The 14,090-nt window shown below is 40.6% G+C and overlaps 1 protein-coding gene across 1 annotated transcript in view; it reads right to left on the bottom strand.

Annotated features, from left to right (window-relative positions):
- The window catches only part of SLC6A11 (solute carrier family 6 member 11), a 95,019-nt gene that overhangs the window by 41,028 nt on the left and 39,901 nt on the right, over window positions 1-14,090 (bottom strand). The window contains exon 7 of the mRNA XM_082211945.1: window positions 8,646-8,780. Within this exon, the coding sequence (XP_082068071.1) occupies window positions 8,646-8,780 (135 nt within the window). The remainder of the gene's footprint in view (window positions 1-8,645; window positions 8,781-14,090) is intronic.

Here is a 14,090-nt window from a genome sequence, read left to right as displayed (position 1 = left end):
ATGCACCGCTCTATGAGTGCTCTTACTTTGAGTGCTACTAAGGAATTAACAAGAAATTCCAATAAAGCAACCTTCCTCTGTCACAAGCAATTGGTTATTTAACACGGAAATAACTTTCATATTTAAGGTGTTACAAGAAATCTCTCACTCCCAGTTTCCACATGAATTGTACAGTGGTAACATTTACAGCTGGCATTTAAAAACATCTGGAGAGACTGTTGCCCAGCATAGGAGTTTTCCTCCTCCTAGGAGTATGAAGTATGCAAGATACACATCCTACATACTTCTGGGTTAGTAACAATAGGTCCTTACTGTCCTCTATCTCAGTAAGGCAAACTAACCAAGAGAAAATGCTCAGTTGAATTAGATTGTTGTCACCATTCTTATCTAAGAGAACAGCTGTTTAAGTCACAAAGCTGAATTCAGATAAGACTGAGGTGCTCTGTGGGCAGAGTTGTCAGGTCCATGAGGTGCAGAGATGGCCTGTTTTGGGTGGAGTTTTACTCCCACTGGAAGGAACAGGTGCATACCTTGGAGGTATTCCTTGAGACACTGTTTTTGCTTGAGGCCAAGTGAACTTGATGGCTAGGAGTGCCTATTTCCAGCTTCAGCTGGTATGCAAGCAACGGCCCTTTCTTAACAGTAATGATTTGACCATTGTATTCCATGCTCTGATAACCTTCAGATTAGATTATTGCAATGCCCTCTATACGGGGTTGTCTAGTGCAACTAGTGAACAATGTGGCACTCCTGTCTGGGACAACTTGTCAGGACAAGCGTAACACCTCCTAAAGCACTTATACGAACTGCCTATTCCCTTCCAAGCCCAATTCAAGGTGCTCACCTTGGGGTTTAAAGCCCTAAATGACTTGGGCCCCTAATACCTGCAAGAGTTCCTTCTGCTCTTTCTGCCGGTCAGAACATGGCAATCTAGAGGACGAGAGACAATTCTTATGGTGACATCTTCTTTGGCAGTATGAGGTGAGAGGGCTCATGAGACAGTCTTCTATGCAATGTCCACAAAACTGTGGAGCACCCTCGCTACAGAGGTGTGTCAGGCACTGTCTCTTTATAGCTTCAGTATGGTAATCTGGGGTGAAGTTGTTTAGGGTAGGATTTAACTAAGTTGTATGCACAGAACAAGGTCCCCTCCTTCCCTCTTGGAGCACCTCTAAATCTGGTGTGGAGGGTGTGGAAAGCCCCAGAATAGGATTCAGGAGCACACAGGGGAAAGTATAATAGTACAGGTAGACCTCATTCCCCACATTCACACCCTAATTAGCTGTATGGCAAATCTTCACCATGATCAACCCCCACCCAGAAACCTATGTCCCCACTTTAGAAGGATGTGTGGATCCAGAATTGGCTTCCACAGTCACTTATGGACTCACTGTTAAGACCATGTTCATGGAAGACAATCTTACTCAGCTACAAGTGATCTCCAAACAAGAAGCAGCTCTATATGGAATTTCACCCTTTCCAAAATACCCTTTATCTTTTTTTAAAAAATGTAACCCATCTTGGGACCTTATGGCGCAGGGCAGGTGGCATTATTATTATTATTATTATTATTATTATTATTATTATTATTATTATTATTATTATTATTATTTTATTACATTTCCCCCTTTTAAAGTGAAATTGAAATGTCCTTTATGTCCTTTTCATTTGGTCTGTGTTTTAACACATCTTTGCCTCAAGGTGGCAATGCTGCTTTCAAAAGATTGGGATGTTGATTTAAATTGTATTCTTAAAAGTGTTTTTTTAATGTAAATAAAGTGGCCAAGACAACACAAAAATGTACTCAACTTATAATTTCCAAAGCGGGAAAACCCATATCCTCACATTTGCAGAGAGTCCAATGCTCACACTTAGATTCAAGCTACTCCCTTGAAGAAAACTATCTGCACATACAGCCATTTCTGGATAGCTATAGCTTGGCTACAATAATATTTGGTCTGCGTAATTTCCAGTCTGGAACTGTTTCAATGTGCTCTACATGGAGCTGCCCTTGAATACAGTTTGGAAGCTGCAATTACTGCAAAATACAATGGCAAGGCTGCTCTTGGATGTCTCTGACCAGACACATTTTATGTGGATCTGCACTGATTGCTAATTCACTACCAATTTAAGATGATAAAATGACATATAATGCCTTCAATGACTTGGCCCGCCAATATCAGAAGGACTACCTGTTTAAACTGTCAACTTTTTTTGCAGAGGAGGGAGAAAGATCTATAGGGCTCCCAACTGGAATGTACTCCTGATTTAGATTGGGGTCTTGAGCCAGCATTCTATTGAAATGAGCCCCCCCCCCCTATAAGTTGCCCCGAATGTGTTTTATGGCAAACAGTACCTTAAGCAGTAGAGAACTATGTAGAGTGGGGTAATTTTCAGCAAGAAATTGATACAGGCCCCAGATTCAGACTGAGGGCTCCTTTCAGATCAAAGGGGGAGGGAGACAATATTACAAATGACAGTGGAACACTTGGTACTGGGGATAATAGCCTAATTGATGCACAAGAAACTGAGGTGGTGCTGCAGAAACCTGCTAAAGGGCAGGAAACTACAAGAAGGAAGCAGCTGGAGGGAATGACTTGCTGTTTTGGTTGTCTCTATACTAACCCACAGAGTATGGGAAACAAGTAAGATGAATTGCTCTTAATATATAATGGCAAATATGACCTAATAGGCATTACTGAAACCTGGTGGGATGCCATCTTCTCCTATCATCTATGCTACTGTATCAGGCCTCTGGAAGAGGAAGGGGCTCCAAGTCAGATGATTTCCAAGAAGGCTTGAGCACTGCTATGTTAAGCACTGCCTTAAGGTCCAGTGGGAGCAAGAGAGGAAAAGATACCAGAGCGGACCAACAGTGTCTTTTATCCCCTAGTAACATCATGTCTCCATTTCCTCTTTCTTCCAAGCTGGCTTCTAGGAAATATGTCTGGCTTCTATGTTTTACTGATTATGCATTTCGCACACTCCCAGAACAGAGGCACCTGCATGTTCACTTAGTGTTCAGGACTGGAATTTAAGAGATTGCAATCCACATTCATCCACAGCAGGGTTTGGTTTTCTTTCAAGTCCATAAATTAGACATAATTAATGTCACACTTTTTGACATGTCACTTCGCTTGATGTTTCCCCAGACTGCTACAATGAAGATCAATAGAGGTTTAGAACCCTGTGGTGAGATGGCTAATTGATGAGTGGCTAGCTGCTTCATTTACTTTGAAAGAGAACACACAGGGGAGTGAATAATGCAAGGTATTTGTTTTTGGCTGATAAAGGGGCTGCCAAGGTGTGAGAAAGTCACTGATGTATACAAGTGACTCTTTGCTTTTCATATTTCTGAAGTGCGGTGTGTTGCCAAAGGCAGTCTATATGCACTGTATTCAGAAGAAAATCCCACTGAATTCAGTGAGGCTTACTCACCAGTATGGAGTTAGAATTTCAGCCTTAATTTACTTCCTATTGTGATTTTTTAAAAAACAACAAGGGAATACATAGCTCATTATTGCTCTTTTCAGGTGGAAAGTAGTGGTGTCTCTTGCTACCTGTGAATTTTATCTGTGCTCCTCCATTAGTTCCAACCTCTTTGTAAAAGTGGGGAGAACTGTCTGGATTTAACCATTTTTACCACACCAGTAGATGGCGCTGTGGGTTAAACCACAGAGCCTCGAATCCCCACAACGGGGTGAGCTCCCGTTGCTCGGTCCCTGCTCCTGCCCACCTAGCAGTTCAAAAGCACATCAAAGTGCAAGTAGATAAATAGGTATCGCTCCAACGGGAAGGTAAACGGCGTTTCCGTGCGCTGCTCTGGTTTGCCAGAAGCGGCTTAGTCATGCTGGCCACATGACCCAAAAGCTGTACGCTGGCTCCCTCAGCCAGTAAAGCGAGATGAGCACCGCAATCCCAGAGTTGTCTGCGACTGGACCTAATGGTCAGGGGTACCTTTACCTTTACCACACCAATTATGTATTTTAAAAGTAAAATTAAGCTTAAGATTTCTTTATTTCTCCAACCCCCTGCTACAGTTATATTGCCTTATAATGAAACTGTCCCTCCCTGATGCCTGAGCAAGGGAAATGAGATGGGATGACAGATTTATACTGAATTGTGAAATCAAGGTAATGAGAGTGGCTTCAATCCTAACCCCACCCATCTGGAAGTAAGCTTCTCTGACCTCAATGGGACTTGCTTCTGAATAGACATGGTTAGGTTTGTAGCCATAGATGGCTTTGTGATGAGTGATGCCACAAGGCTCTTGGTTGTGTTTGCCTCTCTGGAAATTCACTAAACTTTGAAAGGGAATATACTGGGAAGGCAACTGAACTGTAAATTATAGTGTAATACAGGTATATTTCACAATAAAATGATGCAGACATACCAGAGCGAACAGCAGGATGGATAGCTATGTAATGGATGGAAATGGCAGCGGAACAAAACCAGCTTGCTTTACAATGAACAAGCGACACAATGGACACTACTGATTTCATACTTCCCTACCTGTGTCCCTTGAATATCTGCTTCAGAGTGTTGGGGAACCTCTAGAACCGTATGAGAAATGGCCTAGGTGTGTGGGGTGTGTGTGTGTGTGTGTGTGTGTGTGTGTGTGTGTGTGTGAGACTCTAGCAGCAAAAGAAATAAGTGAAAACCATTCCCCACACTTCTGTAAACCAAAGCTTCCAAAGGATCCATTTCCCTTCTGTTCATGGAAAGGGCCCTTCTTTCATTTATAGAAGGGAACCTTTGGATCCAGTGCGTTCACATCTCTGTGCCAGCAAGGACGGAATATGCAATCATAGCAAGGATTAAAGTGCAGGTAGGGTGCAGGTAGGATTCTGTTACAAATTGAGAATAATTATGTAGAATTGTCTCAGGTTGTAAACAGGAAAGAAATATGAAATTCCAGAGATTCCAATTTTTGTACTTTTTATAAAAAAAAGTACATGCAAACCATATTAATTATATTTCAGTGAAGTGTATATAGCCTTATAATCTTGCTGGTGACTGTAATGGTGGAAATTGTGGCAATCTGATATCCAAAAACTGAATGCTTTCTAGTATGGTACAGAAATGCATTAGTTAATTTACTGTCTTGACTATATAGCAACCCTCATGAAAAGTTGACTCCATGTCATTTAACACCCCCCCCCCTTTCTTAACAAGTTTATGTCTCTGAAATGGTATATCATATGAGGCCAGCATAAGCTTGTTTGGGTCACTGTGAAATGTTGTTTGGACTCTGAAAAAACTTTTTACTGTTTTGCATTGTTGTTTTTTTAAATCTGTTTCACCTTTCCTCAAAAGGTTCAAGGCTGTAAACAAGAAATGACCATAGCAATAATGACAGTAAAAGCAGAAAAGCAAAAGCACTATCTGTCCATAAAACTCTAACAAAAAAATGGTCCACACAAGACTGTCAACCAATTAAACCATGTTTAGTTTGTATAGCATGTGCCTTTTAACTAATTAATTGAACAACAAATTATATTTAAATAAAAATCCATATTACCAAAATCTCAATAGAATGATGTCTTTGAGACACTGGAATAACTGTAAGGTAACTCACAAAAGCTACCTCCTCATTCTTTGAAGAATGGCAATCTTGAATAGTTTATTTTCCAACACAGTAAAAAAATAGCCTCAAAAATCCAAGGATGCCCTTTACTCATAGCCCAACCAATTAAAAATTGCCCTCACCAATTAAAACAGACCTCCATCAATTAATAAATGAAAGCTCGAGTTGATTAATCTAACACTGAAACCAATTAAAACTGAAAGCCCTCCTGTATACCCCAAAATAAAAACAAAAATAGCAATTCCCAAAGCTTCTACCCTAGTCCTTCTGAAACTGCTAAAATACATAATTTGGCAAAATAAAGTTACTAATGTAATTAGCCTATGCTTAAATATAGGTGTGATGCTGACTTTAAAAGTAAACAAAAATTGTGATAAAGATTTCAAATGCAACCCTCCTTTTCAAGGTCCTATATCAGAATATTAGCAACATCTTATTGAATGGGAAAGTGCGGAAGAAGAGAAATAGTGAGACATGCAAAGGGGATTTGAAAAAAGTCCTGCTTTTCAAAAGTTCTGACTGCTTGAACAAGAGAATGATTCATACAAATACTTAAAACACAGGATTGTATCTATCAAGAGTTTGCCAATGAAATTTGTACATTTTAACAACTTCAGAAGTGCTAGAGGAAAGGTTTGGGGGAATTGCTATATTACCTTAAAATGTACTTTTGCTGAGATGTTCACTGTTTATTTTATTAATTGTTTATTTCAGAGTTGTCTATACCTCCCTTTGCCAGGAAGCCCTAGGATGGTTTACATAAATAACAACAGGAAACAATACAACAGAAACAAATTTAGGACCCTATCACAGAGAAAAAGGGGGGAAATAGCATAAAATTATTCACCAATTCCATACAAATCCAATTACACCACCATTCCTCCCAAAACCTTTCGAAAGAGGAGTTGCCACTAGACTCAGGCAGCTACTTTAAGAAATGAAGACTGACAAACACCTCTATTATTTATTTGACTCCATCTAATTCCACCATAAACTTTATGTTTGATGAAGTCTTACAGTTCTTAAGACATCGGCCTTGATAAAATAAATCACTTTCAATGGCCTTCATTTCCCGGCTCCCTTTTAAGTCCTTTTCTGACAAGTGGTGGAAAGTATACCAAATGCTCAGTTGTTGAATGGAATCCAGAATCGTCTAATAAGCAAGTGCTTTGTAACTAAAACCCAAAGCCCAGCACCCCTTTCTTTTCAGAATGCTGCTTTTCTGCCCAAAGAGTCCTATCTCCATGATTTCAAAAGCTAGCATCCACAAAGTACAAAGGATGTACTTTGCCAAATCCAAATTAGAAACGTGTCCTCAGGTTTACACCAATTAAAGCCTCTTCCAGGGGCTTTAAACAGTATGTTAGGTATTGCCCTCTGTGCTTTTGTGCAGAATCTGACCCAGCCAGAATCCTATCTGAGTGGATCCTTGTGTCCACACAATCAAGCCCCTCACCTGAATATCAACAGGTAAAAAGTGCCATTTCCCAACCATGGTTCTATCACTTTTTTGAATGCCTGCTACAAATTGCCTGGGACAACACAAGCTGTTTTTCATGACAACTGAAGTTACTTTGTTAAGCCTGCCCTAGAAATTATATAGTTAGGCTGTTGTTTTCAAATCACAGCTTTGTATTTTCTCTCCATTGTTTTATACCGTTTTAAATAAGTCTGCTCTTTTATTCTGAATGCTAGAGTTGATTAAGTTTTTGTCTTGCTACAGATTCTAACCTCACCCACTGTGCCTAAACATTCACTGAGACTACAATATGAAGTACTTGCAATTACTTACTGGACTCTGGCTGCCTATAATCATAGCTGTCAACGTTTCCCTTCTTTTAAGGGAAATTCCCTTATTCCAAATAATTCCCTTATTCCAAATAAGGGAAGAAAAGGGTAAAGTTGACAGCTATGCCTATAATCAAGATGGGAGTGCTAACACAGTTCCCCCACTCAACCCCTCACAAACATCACAAGTCTTGTTGTTGTTTTGCCCAGATCTAGATAAAATAGAGTGAAAGAGCTACCCAGGACTTATTAACAAGTAAAGCAGGCACAGGCAAACTCCAGGCCTCCAGACGTTTTGGACTACAGCTCCCATCATCCCTGACCACTGGTCCTGTTAGCTACGGATGATGGGAATTGTAGTCCCAAACATCTGCTGGGCCGGAGTTTGCCCATACCTGAAGTAAAGTGTCTCTAAACTTGTTCTGCATTGAAAGTGGTGGTGTAGGTGCTTCCATTTGTCACATACTAATTTTAGTATGGCATGTGAGTGTGATTCTTTTCCTAAATAGGGAAACTATTGACATTTAGAGTGGTTTAACTAATGTGGTTGCTTGACTATCAGATGCATATTGGATCGTGCTCACAACAACCCTGCTGTCAAGCAGCACATCTCTATTGCAGGAGTAGGAAACCTGTGGCCTTCCATCCAGCTGCTGTTGGACCTCCATCATCCCTGAACATTGGCTATGCTAACAGGGGCTGATGGGAGATAATGCTGCAGCTACTGATGGGGCCATGGAGTAGCCACCCAAGATTTAAACCAATTTGCTTGAAAAAGTAAAGAAATATAATACGACAACAGTTGTTCCAGATATAAAATAAGTGAGTCTTGCTTTTAAGAAAATATACATAGGATTTCTCTGTAAATTTCATTAATATGCCAAGCAGTACAATCTGATATGCTAATTAAGTTATGAATGATACATTTTATGGCACTGAAGCAGTAAAACAAGTGTTGCTTTGATAACAGAGTATGTATTGCATATATTCCAAACATCTCTCCTAAATCCACCCCTCTCCCCGGAAAAAATTAAAGGAAATGGTATTCTTCTCATGGTTTCAAAATTCCTGAAATTTTTACATCTCTAGGTACAATTAAGTTAAACACAGCACAAATGTTTCCAAACTGGCTTTGCTTACTTAACATCTAGTTGAAACTATAGGGATTCACCCCTTGTTTCAACCTGAAATAAAAACACAGAAGACAAAAGTTTGGGGACATGATGGAAAACAACAATGCACTGAATGTTTACATTTTATTATCTCCTACCTGTGGGTCAGAAAGTCGCGATAGGTCAGGGTACAAGTAGAATTTTATCCCTTCAGATGCCCCAGGTAGTGTTACTCCTCGAACCAGCAGTACCAAGAGCATGATGTAAGGGAATGTAGCTGTTACATATACAACCTATGAAGAACAAGTGGGAGAAAACACATTATTTTAGCAACAAAAAGTTACATGTAAAATAATGTACTCAGCTGCAGTTCATAAATGGAGGATAATATTATGTATGCTTACTAATCCAGATGTCTATCAGGAGATCAACAGCACGTGGGGTATATTGCCTATATGTCCTGCTTGTGGACTTCCCATAGGCTGCTGGTTGGCCCTGTGGAAACGTGTTGGACTAGATGGGCCTTTAGTCTGATCTAGCAGGGTTCTTCTTATGTAATTTTCTTATGTTCATGATGATTCAGTATATAATAGAATCATAGAATTGTAGAGTTGGAAGGGACCCTGAAGTTCATCTAGTCCAACCCATCTAGTGCAGGAATTCTGCCCACAGTCATCCCTGGTTGGTTGAACCACCAACCTTCTGGTTAACAGCCAGATGCACTGACCTACTGCGCTCTCTGGGAAATGGAAGGCTTGTAGCTAGACTTTAGTTGCCAGGGAGCTGGATCTGGAGAGCTTGGTTCAAATCAATGAAGCTGTCTTATACTGTCAGACGATTGATATATCCAGCTCAGTATTGAGCTGACTGGCAGCAGCTCTCCAGGGTTTCAGACAAAACATATTCATACTCTGACCTGGAAATGCTGGGTATTAAACTGAAACCTTCTATACCCAAAGCATGAACTACCACTATCCCAAAATTGGCCTTGGCAGGCCTTTGTCAACCTGGTACCCTCCAGATGTTTGGAGTACAATTTCCATCAGTCCCAGCTGACTCAAGCTGATGGGAGGTGTAGGCCAAAACATCTGGAAGACATTGTGTTGACAAAGGCTGATCTAAGGGGAGGAAGTTCCAAAGCCTTAGTGTAGCAACCGAGAAGGTAGTTAAGTTGGACATCAGGTCCACAGATAGATTCAGGAGTATTATCAGACTCTGAACCAAAAGTTTCAAGGGAAATAGTACCCACCCAAAATAGGCTGAACTCCAATTTTCAGATCAATTCTACTCATCAACATCAATTTTGTCCTGCCTGGAAAGATAGGCATTTGCTTCCATCTAGTCCAGAGGTTCCCAACTGCAGGTCTGTGAACCCCAAAGGGTTTGCATAACCCGCCCAGGAGTCTGTGGCAACATTCACATAACAAAAACTACCACAGAGATACCAAAATTTTCAAAAGTAGGGGGTCCATGCCTTGGCTTTTGAAAAATAGGGGGTCCACAGTACTGAGCTAGTTGGGAACCACCAATCTAGTCCATTACTAAGTTCAAACATCAGCTTAGCTGCTCAAAAGCCACCCTAAAATGCGATGGAAAGGAGAAGCAGAGCTGAATTTTATCAACATATTGGTGCTACGACACTCCATATCCATGGCTGGTTTCCCCCCATAGTTTTTGGTAGATGTTAAACATCTTGTGGGGACAGGATGGACCCTGAGAAACACCACAGACCCAAACATGCCTCTGAATAACCATTGCTGTAAATCAAAATCAAAAGTGTGGAGGATGCTGTTGCACCCAGGTTTCATTTAGGCAGTTAGTTGTCTGCAAGAAGAGGATGCTTGACTAGATGGGCCTTTTGCTTGTTCAGCAGGGGTATTCTAATTTACCTAAGAGACCCTCACAACCACTGCTAGAAACTGCCCCTCCAAGAAGGACTGGAGCCAGATTGAAGCAGTGCATCCCAGTCTAATCTATGGTCCAGACGAATATAGTAGTCAATGGTATCAAGAGCTACTGGAAGAACCAGTTGGATTTATAGGGACACATTTCTCCCTGTCCAGTTTTTGGCATATAAATTGCACTACAGCAACCAAGCCCATTACATAATCAGGCCCAGATTAAGCTGGAACCAACTAATCCTTATTTGGAAAATTCAAGATGAGGCACCATTACCGTAGGGCTAAAATATCATGCACATATATGTATCAATCATACTTCAATAAGGTATAAGTAGAAAGAGTTAACCTAAGATTTAACTCAGAAAAATAGCTAAAAGTGATTACAGAAAAGCAAAAATCATTTTTGACATGGATGCATTTATGCTTGGGCAAAATTTTATATAGGAAGTTGATGGGCACAGGTTTCAGCAGGAAATATGGTTAGATCAGGGTACAGTTAGAAATCCAGAACCAAACAGGAGTCTATATGTACCGATGAAGAGTAAAAGATTAGGCAATACGTTCTTGTCTAGAAATGGGAAAACAGAGGAAAATGTTAGGGAACAGGGAAGTAAGAATTATGATTCAAATTGAGAAGGCATTCTGCATGTGTCCAGAATATATAGACACCAATGAGAATACTGGCATGCCCATCGTTACCATATACGGAAACCCAAAAACCGTATAAAAGAAGTTGGGAAGTTTAGCTTGGACTCTGGTGGCCCATTTTGTTGCATTAATGTTAGGTAGCTATGTTGGACTGTGCAGATGGGCCACCTCCACAAGTAGACTGACATGTCTTTGGAAGTGTAAGAAACTATTTGCTTTCTTTGAAGCTGTGTATGTCTGTGTGCGCAGTTTCAATTTTTAAAAAATTGTTAAACTTGCAACTCAGTTATGTTGACTCTACAATATTGAGTTCATTGGATAAAGAAATCCCCAAAGCCAGGAAAGTAAAACAGTAAGACAGTTGTAGGGTACCTCCAGCCTTAGAAAATTTTCACACATCTCTTTCAGTCTTGCTGCAATTATGCTATCCTTCAAGGGGGCATTTGCCACCCTCATTACTCTCTTGATGAGTCTTCCTTTGGCTGCTCTTATCAGCCAGGAAGGGCAAGGGTGGAGGAGTATACCAGTGGTTGGTCTCGCACCTCCAAAAATCCCATCTGCATCCTTCATAAACTATCCAAAACAAAAGGTCAAGCCATTTCCACAGTTGCATTAACTGTGGTATCCCAAGCAAAATGATTACAAGTTGTATATATTTGCACTGAATTTTTCTTCTACTCATCCATAAACACAAGAAAGCTCAAGGCTAAATTTAGACTGCAAATAAAGCTGCATTTATATAAACAGAAGCAAATGTATAAACAAAGGACTTTCACTGAAGTGTTGTAAAGTTAGAATGTTAAATATGGAAGGGTCTTTATGCACCCTGTCTTCTGGCAACACATTCATGCATCCTTAAATTATTATTAGTATTATATTTATACCCCACCTTTTCCCCTGCCAGGGACTGTAAGTGGCTTACAGATAAAATACAAACAGCTTAAAAACATACAGGGAATTTTTAAAAATAATAATAATTGAATTATAACTATATATAGATATAAAAAATTAAAAACATAACAATAAAACAATAAAAACAGCACTGTACCAGCCCTTTCATTAAAATTCCCAAAAGCTGGTTGGAATAAGAAGGCCTTCACCTGCTGGCGGAAGGCACACTTTAACTGTGCAAATGCACTCCTGGCCACTGCAGAGACTTGGGCATCCATGCTCAGGGCTGAACCCAGGAGCAGGCCCAAACTGTGGACCAGTGTCTTCACGAGGAGTGTTGCCCCACGCAGCACAGGTTGAATCCCTCTTCCCTGTTTTACCTTCTGACTGACCAAGAGCACCTCTGTCTTGCCATTTGTTCACCCTCATCCAGTCCATTACTGATGTCAGACAGCAGTTTAGAATTGAGAAGAGCTTCCATGGATTTAGGTGGAAAGGAGAAACAGAGCTGGGTGTTCTCAGCATACTGGTGACACTAAACCCGGAAACTTCAGACAACTCCCAGCAGTTTCATGTAAATGTTAAATAGCATGGGGAACAGAAAAGAACTCTGAGGGACCATACAGGTCAACAGCAAAGGCATTAAACAGGAGTCCCCAGCACCATCTTCTGGGTTCACCCTTCCAAGGAGAAACAGAGCCACTGTATCATCCCAAGTCCCACCCCAGCAAGGCAGTCCAGAAGGATACCATGGTCTATGCTTTTGAAAGCTTCCGAAATGTCCAGCACAACCTTACAGGGACACACTTCCCCTGTCCCACTCCCCCAAGTTGACCAACTCCTTGCTGATGCAATGGAGACGGGGTGGGGTGGGGAAAAATAATTTTGCTCCCTACACTGCAGCAAAACAGATCTTCAAATAGGCCCCAACCTGTGTTCAGCCTGATTCATTCCGAGCTTTCTGCCAATGTTGCTCTAGTCGCAATCATGTGTTTCATCATCACTAGCTCTATAGAGGACCAAGGAGTTGGATTGACTCCATGAGCGGAGATGCCTCAAGAGCCACTCCAAAGGCTGAGTGGTTTTGTGGAAATGTAGGGAATTTTTCCTGGGAGTGAAATGAATGATCGCCCATGTAATTGCTCTCCAGCATTGCATGGGGATGGTAGAATGGATCAAAGGTTTGGACTTGCAGTGTCAATTAAACAGTACATTTAGATTAGTCTGCACTGCAGGATATCCTGGTAATATTTTGGGTGCATTGGCTCCCATTTACAATACATTAAATTTGAGTCACGCATACTACACATTAACATTCAGTGTTGTACTATTCCCATCCTTAAATACAACTTCTGCCCTTTGATTCCCCACTTAATGACCTGGAACCTTATGTTAACTTGTACCGTCATTATGGAGCTTTGTTGCTGTTATTATTACTGGGTACATCTCAAAAAGCATTGCAAGCTTCCTGTACTTTTTCTTTTCTTTTCTCCAACATGTCAAACTTCTCTGAATAAAACAAGGACAACATCGTTTCTAATTACACTAGATCCTGTTTTAATTGCCTCTAATTGCCTAGTGTATTAATTTGCATACCAATGCTCAAAATAGTTCCTCCACATCACTGCTATGCCCCAGCAATGTCAGTGTGCTGAGAAAACAAAACAAATATCTAGCCTATCTGTTTGGACTGCAAGTTTGAGTCATTACATAAACTGAGACTTCTGATCAGAAAATCACAGTATATACAGTTTGCAATGCAGCAAGCTTAACTCTGGAGAGCCAGTCCAGAAGTAAGGCAAACCTCAGGAGGAACGATACAGTTTATCTTTAACCTGTTGAGACAGAATAGGAAGCACTCAGCATGGCAAATTTAGCTGGAAAAGTTAAAAATAGATTTCCCAGGCTGCTGCTACAACACAGCATGTCAGTTTAATGTTCACACACTATATCACCACAACTTCAAGATGAATCAGAAAAAAGAGTTGGCTGTAGTGAACCTTACTCCTTTGCTTTACTTGGATTGTGCATATACCATGTTATTTGTTAGCCAATCAAGATTTTTTGCAAAAATGGGCCCCTCCAGACTGCTATTTTATTGGAGGTATATTCTCCTAAATGTTCATGACACAATAACAGTGCATTAAAGGTAAAAGTACCCCT

Source organism: Podarcis vaucheri, assembly GCF_965113315.1.
Source record: "Podarcis vaucheri genome assembly, chromosome: 2".
In the NCBI taxonomy this organism is placed as follows: domain Eukaryota; kingdom Metazoa; phylum Chordata; class Lepidosauria; order Squamata; family Lacertidae; genus Podarcis; species Podarcis vaucheri.
Note: the sequence above shows the minus strand (reverse complement) of the source record. Positions and strands in the feature narration are given on the sequence as shown.